Genomic DNA, 12,556 nt, shown 5'->3' on the forward strand with positions numbered 1-12,556 from the left:
CCTCCAGTGGATGGAGCTCTGACCACTTCCCACTGATAGCAACATGATTCTCTGTTCGCCTGTTAGGACGGGCTGGACAGCACAATGCCGAAAAGCAGAGGCATCTGGGTTCCAGGTGAGGTCTGCTCAGCATGATATAGGCAGGGTCAGAGAAAGACTGGGCTTTCCTTGTGGTAAATCCGTCTGCAATGCGGGAGACCTGGGTTCGATCCCTGGATTGGGAAGATCCCCTGGAGAAGGGAAAGACTACCCACTCCAGTATTCTGGCCTAGAGAATTCACGGACTGTGTAGTCCATGGGGTCGCAGAGTCGGACACGACTGAATGACTTTCACTTTAGGGCTTCTCTTGTAGCTCAGTTGGTAAAGAATCTGCCTGTAATACAGAAGACCTGGGTTCGATTCCTGGGTTGGGAAGATTCCCTGGAGAAGGAAATGGCAACCCACTCCAGTATTCTTGCCTGGAGAATCCCATGGACAGAGGAGCCTGGCAGGCTACAGTCCATGGGGTTACAAGAGTCAGACACGACTTAAGAGACTAAACCACCAGAGAAAGACTACCCTCGATTTGGCAGCAAGTGACAACTGTCCTTAAGATTTCTTTTTTTTTTCCCCCAATAGAAAAAGAAAACACTTGGAAAATGAAAATAATAAATTTTCTATTCAAATGTATAAATATATATTTTTTCTTTCAGTTTATTTTTCTATACATTCGGAAGGATAGCTATAGCATTTATATATGTGGGATATATTGTTATAGCTTTATAACCTTTTTGCAGTTAATATTTTTTCAGGTAATTAGAACTAGAAAAATCTTAGAATTTTTTTACCTTTTATATTAGAATATAACTGATTAACAATGTTGTGATAGTTTCAGGTGGACAGCAAAGGGATTCAGCCACACACATACGTGTATCTATTTCCCCAAACTCCCCTCCTGTCCAGGCCTGCCACATGGTGTTGAGCAGAGCTCCCTGTGTGCACAGAAGGTCCTTGTTGAAAACTGGAAAAACCTTTTTTAATGTCTACATGATAATATTCTATAGTGTGGTTAAAACAGTGTTTATCCAGACTCCCACGGTTAGCCTTTAAGTTGTTGCCAGTTTTTTGCTATTATAAATAAGGTTGTGATTAACCTTTGTCTGAGTCTCTGACTTTTAACTTACGATACATAAGTCCTAGAAATAAAATTACCAACATTTTCTAGGTTCTGTGTTCATGTTCCCAAAATGCCTCCCAGAAAAGCGCCACCTTACATCTCACATGCCCTGTCTGGAAGTGCTCTTCTCAGCCCCGACCTCACCTGGCAATCGTGACTTCTGAAGGGAGGAAACCACCCCTGAGTGTCTTCCAAGGGACCTTCTTGGTCATCTCTGTTAACCTCTGTGCATTTCCTGGCTCTGAATTGGGAACCTCCAACAATTGGAAGATAGCATTTGGAACCTATCAGAGACCACAGCTCACTGGAAAGCCTTCCAGCCCGGACAAAGAGGCTGAGGAGTGAGGATGACACCCTAAAGCCCACAGAGCTGAAGCACAACCAGTATGCCCTCTGCTGTTGCTGAAGTAGCAAAACGCTCACCCACAGTTGGCTGAGAATAGGAAGCCTGACCCCATTAGGGTCTGTGGGAAGATGAGGCTCCCATCAGCGTCTGAGAGATTCTCAAGGCTTCTGACAGAGATGGGAGTGACTTCCCAGCACCACTCAGGCCCACCCTGTTTTTGAAAGAAGTGGGGAGGCCTACCCACCTCAGAATCCCTGGTGGGAAATTCCCTATCAAGCTGAGTAGCTCTCCTCTCCTTTTTCTTCTCTTGCCTCTGATTGTTGAACCTTTTACTCAGTCAGGTCTGGGCTGCTCACCTCTTCTTCCAGTCCCCTTTGAGTCCCAGATGACACAGACATCAGTGGCATCAGGCTTGATGAGGGTAGGAGAGAACCATGTACCTCACTTCCAACCCACTGTGTCCTTCATGTCTGGCCAGCTGCACACAGTCCCAGAAGCCTGAGTTCCAAGTGACCTAAGACTGAGGGACTGTGAGGGATAGGCTGGGGGTTTGGAGCCCAAATGAGGTGAAAAATAAATGCTCTGGACTAGCACACAGCAAAGTCGAAATTTTTTTCTCCCCATCCCAAACCCTGAAGCAGTTACAGAGGAGGGAGATGAGAGGGCCCTTCAAAGTCATCCCAAATAAGCACATCTAAAGTGGTGTGCTCACTGTCCAAATACGGCTTCAAGAAATGTTCCCTAGCGCTCCCTTCACTCTGGATTGTCACCTCTGCCTCTACGTTAATCCTGGAGCCTCCACAGTGCTCTGTGGGGTCACAGAAACAGCAAAGGAGGCATATTGGGACAACTCGTCAGTCACACCCGTGGTCACATCATCGATTCTAAGCTAAAAACCAGTCCCTTTACAGTCAGACAAGGAAATTTCAGGTTAACTTTAGTCTGAAGGAAGAAAAATGGGGAAATGTATCTTCCTCTTGCCTTCTCTTTTAGCAAATATTTATTGAATACCATAATCTGATGTATTTTTAAACACTATGCCTAGCCACAGATTGAAGACTCCGTGTTCTCAGAGTCTGGGGTTTCTTCTTCTATCCCTAGACAAAAATCTCTATATTTCTCGGGAATTCCTGGGCAATCCAGTGGTTAGGACTCAGAGCTTTCACTGCCAGCAGACCCAGGTTCAATCCCCAGTGGAGGAAAACTAAGATCTTGCAAGCTGTGGCCAAAATAAGGAATTAAAATTTTTCAGAGAGCGGTAAGGGGAAGACTGGGTGGAGATGAGAGATGAATTAGCCCTCTGACAACCCCAGGGCGATAAACCTGTCTGCTGCCCCACAGACATTCCTGGATCCTGACTCAGTGGGTAGGTGGGGCTAGGGGGGTTTGTGAGAAGAGAGGGACTTAGCCCTGCAGAATCCTGCTTTCCTCAACCCCTCTCCTCCTACACACAGCAGGGCTGGGGGTGAAGACCCTAGGAACAGGGTGAAGAATTGAAAAGGAACAGAAGATGTAACCAGGTTAAGGAAATCTTAACTTGAGAACAAGCCAGGAAATTGGTCAACTACACATTTTTTTCTCATTTAAAACAACTCCTTTCTGCTGGGCCGTGGGGTGGCTTTAGATTAAGTAGAGGAAGAAGCCTCTCTTGATTCTTAGAAAGTCCAAGATAGGAGCAGGACAGCATAGCATAAGGTGTTTCTTTTCAAATTTATTTTTAACTCATGAAACTCCCAATGTACAAAAAAGGCATATGTGTGGCTATTTTAGCCAAAGTGTGGGGAGACTGGGGAACCCCTGACCACTGAGCCCATGTCCTGTGGCAGCTGCTAGGGAAACCTCTGAGCAAAGTTTGAAAACAGCCATTGTGGTTTAAAAAGCATGAGCCTTGGAGCTGGACCTGTTCTACTCCCCGAGCACGTAAGTCATGTGTAACCTTGATTATTAGGTTATTTAGCTGCTCTGAGCTTCAGTCTCTTCATAAGCAAAACCAAGGAGATAATATGTGAGGATTAAGGTATGAAACCGCCTGGCATATAGCAGTCACACCGTGTGCTCTTACAACTGTATTCTGTTCTCTAGGAAGAAGCAAGAATAGGGACTTTTGGTCAGAAGAGCAATCTTGGTGCAAGCATCTGAAATTAAGTTCTTCCAAAAAGGCACTGGACACTTGGGCAGTATATAAGTTTGTGTGTGAGTCTCTTGCCTTTCTGCCTTTTTGGAAGAAGCCACAGTAGCCTGCCTGACCCCAATGCCTTGTCCTTCCTAGGGTGCCTATTTAGTCCTGATAAAGTACCTTAACCCCTTCACCTTGCTTCCCATCACCTACTCCTGTGGATTTACAGAGCCAATTTGAACTTTGCTCTCTGAAGTAACTACATGTAAGAGAGAGAAGAGTAGATACCTTCTCGAGAAATCTTAGGTTGTAAATTTTCCCCATACAAGGCAAATTCTTGGAAGAGGAAGATCTTTGTAAGCCCTGGGTCTCTGTTTCCTGGGGGATTATCCAGCAATGCAAAAAGGATAGGACTCTGTTTACTTGACTCTTGGTGAGCCCAATCTCTGTCTAGACAGCCTTGCTTTATCCCAGAACTAGTCGTATTTCCATTTCCACAGTAGAGGACCTGGTACTAACCTGGTTTCCAGGCATTTGGAAGGATGATTTTAAAACTAAGTTTTGAGCTCCTTCCGGTACATGAAACCTTGCTGGAGACAAGGAAGAAAGGAGTAATGGGACAACGTTACCATTTTAAGGGAGCTCTCTGGGGAGTTAAAAAAATAAACCCAGGACATAATTGCAAAGCTAGAGGTAGAACCAAATAGATATGAAACCATGGCTGAATAAATATACCTAAGAGGTGAAAAGAGTTGATAGACTAGGCAGCATATCCAAAGCTTGGTATGTGTTAAAGAGAAAGGAATGGTGGCTAGTCATTTTTGACCTGAAGATGGCTTTGAAATTTGGAAAAGTTTAGAAGAAAGCGATCAAGTGGAGAGGACGATGAGAAAAGAAGAGTGGCCATCATGAAATTTCCATTGGAACTTTGCATTCTTACTGACTTTGCCCTCTGGGGCTGATTTTTTTTAATTGAGCATAATTCACAGATCATAAAATTCACTATAAAGTTCACAGTTCAGTATTTTTTTCCCCCCATATATTCACAAAATTGTGTGACCATCATGTTGCATGCTCAGTCGCTCAGTCTTTTCTGACTCCTTGCTACCCCATGGACTGTAGCCCGCCAAACTCCTCTGTCCATAGAATTTCCCAGGCAAGAATAGTGGAATGTGTTGCCATTTCCTACTCCATCATCACTATTTAAATCCAAGAAGATTTTATCACCCTAAGAGAAATTTCATACCCAATAGCAGCAGGACTGAAAAAAAATATTTTTTATTTTATTGAAGTACAGTTGATATACAGTGTTGGATTGTATAGAACTGAAAAGTTTTAAAATGTCAAATTTAGTCCAGGAAAAGATGACCAGAAATGCTCACTGAGGGCCCACCCTGGGTAACCTTAAGAAAGGTTTAGATAGAAAGGTCTGGGACCCAATTCAGAAGCTGGTGCCTAAGGCAGCTCACAGCTAGCTGTCTGGTGATATTCCAAACCATAGCATCTGCTTTTAAAATCTGTCAACACCAACACGCTACCTTAGAGTAGCTCGTTTCTTTCCCCATAGAGGGCAACCATGGGTGGTGTAAAGGGAGTAGGCAAAAGTCAAATGCAGAGAGAAAAGAAAAGAATTTGCTTTCCCAGGACCTACCTCATTAAGAGAAAGTCACCAGACCTGTCTGGTAAGAGAAACCAGGTCACTTCCAAAGCTAAGGGGAAGTCACCTGCTCTTTCCCAGAGTCTTTGACTGGTTTGAAAGCTTAACACTTAATACCCTTCTGAAAAGAGGAGACAAAGGACCCAGACAGCATCTGAGTGGTCCTGCCAGCTTCCCCTGAAGAATTAGAAATTCTATTAAGAGCCTTTTAGTCCATGAGTGTGACCAAACTTGGACTCTGAGGAACCTGATGAGGCTGGACTCAGTTCCCCCAATATTATCAGATGAAGGACTGACCACTTGTGTCAGGCCAGTATTCTCAGGTGATCCAGTGATCAGGCAGGTTGGCCTTGGCAGTAAAGCTGTTCCTCAGGACTGGGCCTGATTATTCTGCTTTTGGCACAGAAATGCTAGATAAATCCTGGACTACCGATGCTGGAAGGATTAATAATAGGTAACATGTATAAATATGTATTATGGGCTACTTTACATACATTTATTTTTCTTAAACTTCACAGCAACTTTTAAGAGGAAGGTACTATTTTTTAATCCTCACTTCACAAATAAGGACAAAAGGTAAGCATGGTTAAGAACGTTGGCCAAAGCAGGCTTGGAGTCAAACTAAAAAGCCATTAGTTCAAGCCCCTTATGATACAGAAGAGGAAACTGAGGCCCGGGGGGCGGTTAATGACTTTTCCAAGGTTGGTGGCTCAGTCGGTAAAGAATCCGCCTGCAAATGCGGGAGACCTGTGTTACATCCCCGGGTTGGGAAAATCCTCTGGAGGAGGGCATGGCCAGAGGAGCCTGGCAGGCTGCAGTTCATGGGGTCGCAGAGTCGGGCACAACGAGAGACTAAGCGCAAAGCTGCTGCTGCTGCTGCTGCTGCTGCGTCGCTTCAGTCGTGTCCGACTCTGTGGGACCCCAGAGACGGCAGCCCACCAGGCTCCCCCGTCCTGGGATTCTCCAGGCAAGAACACTGGAGTGGGTTGCCATTTCCTTCTCCAATGCATGAAAGTGAAAAGTGAAAGTGAAGTCACTTAGTCATGACTGACTCTTAGCGATCCCATGGACTGCAGCCTACCAGGCTGGAAATCCATGGGATTTTCCAGGAAAGAGTACTGGAGTGGGGTGCCATCGCCTTCTCCGAAGCACAAAGCACAGGGTTGCAAAGCCAGTGAGAGTCACATCCAAGCCTCCTGGGTCAGGTCAGGGCTGCTTGGGCTCTAGAGTACGATGGAGACACCTTGGTGGCCTTTTTCCAGCCCATATTGCCAGCCAGGCCAGGCCCAGGCACCGCCGGTTGAGCGGATGACTCAGAGGGCGGGGACTGCTTTTTCCGCACGACCCCGCCCCGTCCCGCTGCTCTGAGGATGTAGAGCTCTCGGGTCGGGCGGGTGGCAACTCGTCCGAGTGAAACCAGGAAAGCTCCGCCCCTGGCACTCGGCGGGTGGCGGGGGCCTCTTCTCCCCGCTGTGCATCCCAGCGCCGGCAGGGCCCGGCGGGTGATGGGAACACGCTCCCAGCGCGTTCCGCCTCTCCTTCTTCTATTGGTCAGTCTGGCCCCGGGGGCGGTACCCTGAGCAGCTCCTTCCCGTGATTGGATGACATCAGCCTCGGGCCCGCCTCTGGCCTCAGGCTGTGAAGGTGGGGCTTCACTAGGCGGCCGCAGGCCAGGGAGCGTCGCTGCTGGGAGCTGAGGTGCGGAGGCCGTGGGCTTGGCCCGCCACGGCCGAACCCGCTCTCGGCGGCCCTTCGCACTCAAGTTGCGCCTCTTCGTCAACGGCCCGTTTTATTTTGTCCCCATCTCCGAACGTTGGAAGGCGGTCTTCTCCTCAGACCTGTGCTTTTAATGGCGGCGTCATACCCGGCCCCTGGTGATAACTTCCCTCCGCTCAGATCTGATGGGACTGTTCCCCGCTTTCAGGTCTGAGGTGCTCAGTGCCGCTCACTGCAGCGTCCCCTCCGACCTCACCCCGGAGACTGTCCCCTCACACCTGAGTGCTTCAGCCTCCCACCCCGCGTTCCTGGCAGAGGAGTCTTCAAGCCGCCTTTGCGCTGCTCACCCGACCCTCCCGGGATAGGACCAGTTTGAGGGGACGTGACCAGACCCTGATGGAGAGAGCTGGATCCCCAGCCTCTCTCCTGGCTCCAGAGTCTTGCCTGCGGGTCACTGAGCCAGCCCCAAAGAGGTCAGGGTCTCTATAACTTACACACCAATCCCTGTCCCGCCCTTCCGCAATAACTGAAAAAGACAGGAGGAGTGTCACAGGGCAACTTTATTGAGAGGAAACATGGTCACACCCAGCAGACATGCTTTCCCTCTCATCCTGGGTCTTGGTTGCTGCACACACACACACACACACGCACAGGCACACACACACACACACACTTTCATCACCAACCTCTGCCACACAGTTCGGTTTTCAGCTCCAAGGATGGGACACTCCTCAATTCCTAAGATCCATAGGTAGCAGGGGCGGGAGGGGGTTGGAGTTGGGAGGAAGTGGTCAGGTTCTGGGTGGGGGTGGGGTCTGGAGTGGAGGTCGAGGGTGGAGACAGAGAGCAGGGCTGGATGATGACCAGTGGCCAGGAGCGCCTGACAGCTGGAAGCGTGGAATCCTCTGGCTCCAGGGGGGGCCTCGGCTCTGCTGGTTCCTCTCTATGGAGCCTTTCTGAGCTGGGCCAGAGCATTTGGGGAGAAGGGTCGGGCCTCCCACCCCATACAAGTCCTCTCTGCCGGGAGTGGGGGACTGGAGCGGGCAGGGCAGGGCAGGGCGTGCAGCGGGTGCGGCTCAGCTCTGGGGCTCCTCGGGAGCCTCGCCCCCTTCTTCCCCGGCGTTGTCGGCCGTCCACAGCGTCAGGTTGTCTCGCAACAGCTGCATGATGAGGGTGCTGTCTTTGTAGGAGTCCTCGCTGAGGGTGTGCAGGTCGGCCATGGCCTCGTCGAAGGTGGTCTTGGCCAGAGAGATGGCTTCCTCGGGGCTGTTGGCGATCTCATAGTGGAAGACGGAAAAGTTCAGGGCCAGGCCCAGGCGGATGGGGTTGGTGGGCGGCATCTCCTTCTTGCTGATGTCCATGGCCTCCTGGTAGGCCGACCGGGCTGAGTCGATGATGCGCTTCTTGTCGTCGCCAGTGGCCACTTCGGCCAGGTAGCGGTAGTAGTCGCCCTTCATTTTCAGGTAGAAGACCCGACTTTCGGCGTCACCGGCCTCCTTGATGAGGTGGGTGTCCAGCAAGCCCAGCACTGTGTCACACACACCCCGGAGCTCCGTCTCCACCTTCTCCCGGTACTCTTGCACCTCCGGGCCCTTCTCTTCCGAGCTTTCTTCATTGCTCTTTTGCTCGATACTGGACAGGACCCTCCACGCCGCCCGCTGGCCACCCACCACGTTCTTGTAGGCCACTGAGAGCAGGTTGCGCTCTTCGCAGGATAGCTCTTCACCCTTTTCCACCGCGCTCTTCATGAAAGCTGCCATGTCTTCATAGCGTTCGGCCTGCTCGGCCAACTTGGCCTTCTGGATCAGACTGGCTCTCTCCATGGCTCTGGGGTCAGGCAGACAGGCAAGCGGCGGGCTAACTGACTGCCTCGGAACCAAGGCCGGGTTCTGTGCCTCTCCTGCTCTCTGCCCGCCTTTTGGCTAGAAGGCCAGGCCCAGAGAAGGGTGGGAGGGGCGGAGGGCGGGGCTAGGGCCCTGGACCTGCCTTCCTCTCCTCTTCGCCCCCACACCCTTTCCGGCTCTTCCTTAAAGGCAAAAGGGCTGGGATGGGGGGTAGGGAGGCGGGGGCCTGGGGTGAGTCATCCGGACTGTCAGGGGGAGAGATTTGGGCGTTGGCCTCACCTGCACCGACACCTTTCCAGGCCCCAGGCTGCCCCCTCTGGTTCAGGGCTTCTATTACATGCCTACCATAGGTAGCTATCCCAGTTTCTCAAATCAGATCCTCCTTCACCGTGTTCTTTCAGGGGTTGAGGATGGCTTCAGCTACCTGGCCGCTATGGGCCTAGGCAGAGCCCATAAGCCAGGTGCAGGAGGCTGAGGTTCCCAGTCCTGCCAGGTATGTTTCCCCCATTGGTTCAGGAGAGATAACTCTTTGTTTAGGTAGGGCGGTAGCTTCCCAAGCGCCTTCATACCCATGATCTAACTTAATCTAACCTGCTATGTCTGTGTGAAATGGGCAGGTCTATGACACTACTCCCACTGTAGAGATGGGAACACCAAGGCTCAGAGAAAGATGAGAGTTACTCAGAGTCACACAGCTACTAAATTTGGCTTTGCTCCCATCAAGTCTTTTGACTTGTGAGCTCCAGACTATTTAAAAGTGACATGCAGGCTTCTTCCGGAGTCTACCTGAAATGGTTCTACCCCCCACCCCTCACTCCTCCTCAGGGTCCTGTCCCCTCTGAGCTGCCAGAATGCCCAAGTGGCAGCTTTCAGAGTGCCTCTTAATGAGGTGTTTAACGAGCGGCCTCTGACGCTCTGGCCCAGCCTTTGTAATTAGTCACCCAGTAGGTTTTTTGGATACCTTCCCCATCACAGCACAATTTTCCCTTTCAAGTTGGTGGCCTGTTGCCACTTGTCTGAGGACTTACCCTCTGGCTGTCCACACCAGGTCACCTGCCCCCTCTGTCTGCCATCATGTGTCAGGGGTGCACAGAGGATGGGGACCCAGCTCACTGGCTGTTCCACTTTCCTGCCTAACTCAGCCCCGCCCTCTGTCAGAGGCAGGGATGCAGGCCACCCGGGTACCCTGCCCAGCTGGGTACCAGGAGGTGGGGGGCAGGCTAGCAACTGGGGAGAAAAGACAGGACCGAGGAGATGGAGGTGGCTGTGACGCATGTCATTTCGTTTTATGGGGCAGCAGTCTCAGCTGAGTGCTGCCTTCCCCTCCCCCTTCCAGCTGAGTGAGCCTGCCTCTCAGAAGTTTCCCTGCCCCTTCCCTCTGACCACGGCCCCACTTCTGATTCCTGGCAGAAGCCTCAGAGATGGAGACTTCTCTGTTGCCAATCTTTTGTCCCTGTTCTCTGACACCCTGTCTCCGTGTCAGTTGAAATTTTCACCCAAAGGTGTTGGCATTGCACCTAGGAGGGTGGGTTCCTGCTTGTCTGCTCTACCTCTAGCCAAAGCTCAGATGGGGCTCAGGGCGGGGCTCCTCTCTCTGGGAGCCAGCCAGTTTAATGCTTGAACCAGAACTATTTCACAAGCCTGTCCCTCCCCAGTTCCTCTTGGTGTCTGAACACCCACCCTCTCCTCCTGGAGGGAGGCTTAGGCCAGAACTCTGAGGCCCAGAGGTGAGATCTGCCTCTTTGAAGGAAAAGTAGGGACGTGTCTGAGCTGATGCATGTTTTCCAAGGAAGCAAGCAGAAGGGATTTTAGGCTTGCCATCCTGAAGGCTTTGCCTAAATCAGATCACTGACAGAGAAAACAATGAAACATACTGGAATACCAATTTACAGTGTATGTCTAGGTAATAGGATTCTAAGTGGGTTTTTCTTTTTCCTTTGACTTTCCTAGTATCTTCAGGTTGTCAATGGTGAATGTGTATAATTTTTCTATGACAGAACAGCCTACAATCTTGGAATCAAACTGTCTGGGTTCAGTTCTTACAAGCTACTGTGGCTTTGGGTAAGTGACTTGGCCTCTATGAGCCTCAGTTTTCCTGAATAAAAATGGGGCTTGTTGTGAGCATTAAATGAGTTGATGGAAAGCATAGCAGAGTGGATGGTAACTATTAATATCATGTGAAAAGAAAACCGAGCCTTATTATTATAAACATACACACTTAAAGCACTAATATGGAGCTGATTTCTATGCAATAAGGAAGGGCCCCAAACCAAGTCTCAACCAAAGGCCAGACCCTGCCCAACTGGAGAGACGATGAACGAATGGTCAGAGGCACTCACTCAGCACTACCTCCGCCCTCTCCAGCTCACACATCCCTCTGGCCTCCACAGGCCTTGGGCCCTTGAGGACCTTCCTTGGTACTGTCATCCAGCCTGGGCTCTCCCAGGTCCTGGGGAAAGCTGGAGATTCCAGAACATTAGAAACCTGGAGGGCAGGGCCTGGGAGACCTAGGGATTTTGCAGATGTTTCTGTCTCAAGGCAGGAAGACTTCTCTTCCTGCCACTCTCGCCAAAGACCTGGTGGCGGCTCACACCACGAGCTCCAGGCCCTCAGTACAGTGCTGGGCAGGGAAAAGGGAGTCTCCTCACTCCTTCCCCTCCCCTGCTGAAGCTCAGGGGTGAATTTGGGAGCCAGGCTACCTAACACCTCCTGCCCGCTCTGGCCTGTCAGTCCTGACTCAGTTCCTGTCTCAGGCACCTCCCTTTGCCTCCAGGCCTCCCTTTCCCAAGTCCAGGAGCCCAGGCAGGCAGGAAGCAGCAGGCCCTGACAGGGCATGGGGTTCCACTGTCAGCTGCCTGAGTCAGCAGGGCAGGAGTGGGGTCTGCAGCACAAAGGGGCTTTCCTCATCCCGCCTGCTACCTCCCCACCCTCCCATAGAGCATCCTTCCTACCCGCAGGATCAAAGTCTCTCGTCCCACAGACAACCACTCCTTCTTAACTGGTAATAACAGGCTTTGAAGGGTTGTGGCATAGAGAAGGCACCAACCAGTTGCTATCTACCTCCATTGAGAACAAGGACAGGACTCTGATTGCAGCAGGAGGGACGCTGGTTAGACTTCAGAATGAACTTCCTTGGAAATTTTTTTCAGTCTTGGAATGAGCAAATTAATCAGGTAACTAGAGGAAACTAAAGTGAAAGAAAGTGAAAGTAAAGTTGCTCAGACATGTCTGACTCTTTGCGACCCCATGGACTGCAGCCCACCAGGCTCCTCCGTCCATGGGATTTTCCAGCCAAGAATACTGGAGTGGGTTGCCATTTTCTTCTCCAGGGGATCTTCCCGACCCAGGGATTGAACCTGGGTCTCCTGCATTGTAGGCAGACACTTTAGAGGAAACTAAGGGCTTCCCTCATAGCTCAGTCAGTAAAGAATCTGCTTGCAATGCAGGAGACCTGGGTTCAATTCCTGGGTCAGGAAGATCCCCTGGAGAAGGAAATGGCAACCCAGTCAAGTATTCTTGCCTGGAGAATCCCATGGACAGAGGAGCCTGACAGGCTACAGTACATTGGGTCTCAGGTCGGACACAACTTAGCGACTAGAGAGAGAGAGAGGGGGGAAACTATGGTGCCTTCTCCCATGGTTAGTTGTGAACGAGAGTTCAGTTATTCAGCTAAGAGCTCACTCTACTAGTTGGCTGTCTTTGGGAGAGATATTAGATCAC

The 12,556-nt window shown here is 50.7% G+C and overlaps 1 protein-coding gene across 1 annotated transcript; it reads right to left on the minus strand.

Annotated features, from left to right (window-relative positions):
* Positions 1-7,533: 7,533 nt before the first annotated feature.
* On the minus strand, positions 7,534-8,877 carry SFN (stratifin). The gene has a single exon (NM_001075912.1). The coding sequence runs from the start codon at positions 8,813-8,815 to the stop codon at positions 8,069-8,071; it is 747 nt and encodes a 248-aa protein (NP_001069380.1). The 5' UTR covers positions 8,816-8,877; the 3' UTR covers positions 7,534-8,068.
* Positions 8,878-12,556: the final 3,679 nt, after the last annotated feature.

This window comes from Bos taurus, chromosome 2 (genome assembly GCF_002263795.3).
Source record: "Bos taurus isolate L1 Dominette 01449 registration number 42190680 breed Hereford chromosome 2, ARS-UCD2.0, whole genome shotgun sequence".
In the NCBI taxonomy this organism is placed as follows: domain Eukaryota; kingdom Metazoa; phylum Chordata; class Mammalia; order Artiodactyla; family Bovidae; genus Bos; species Bos taurus.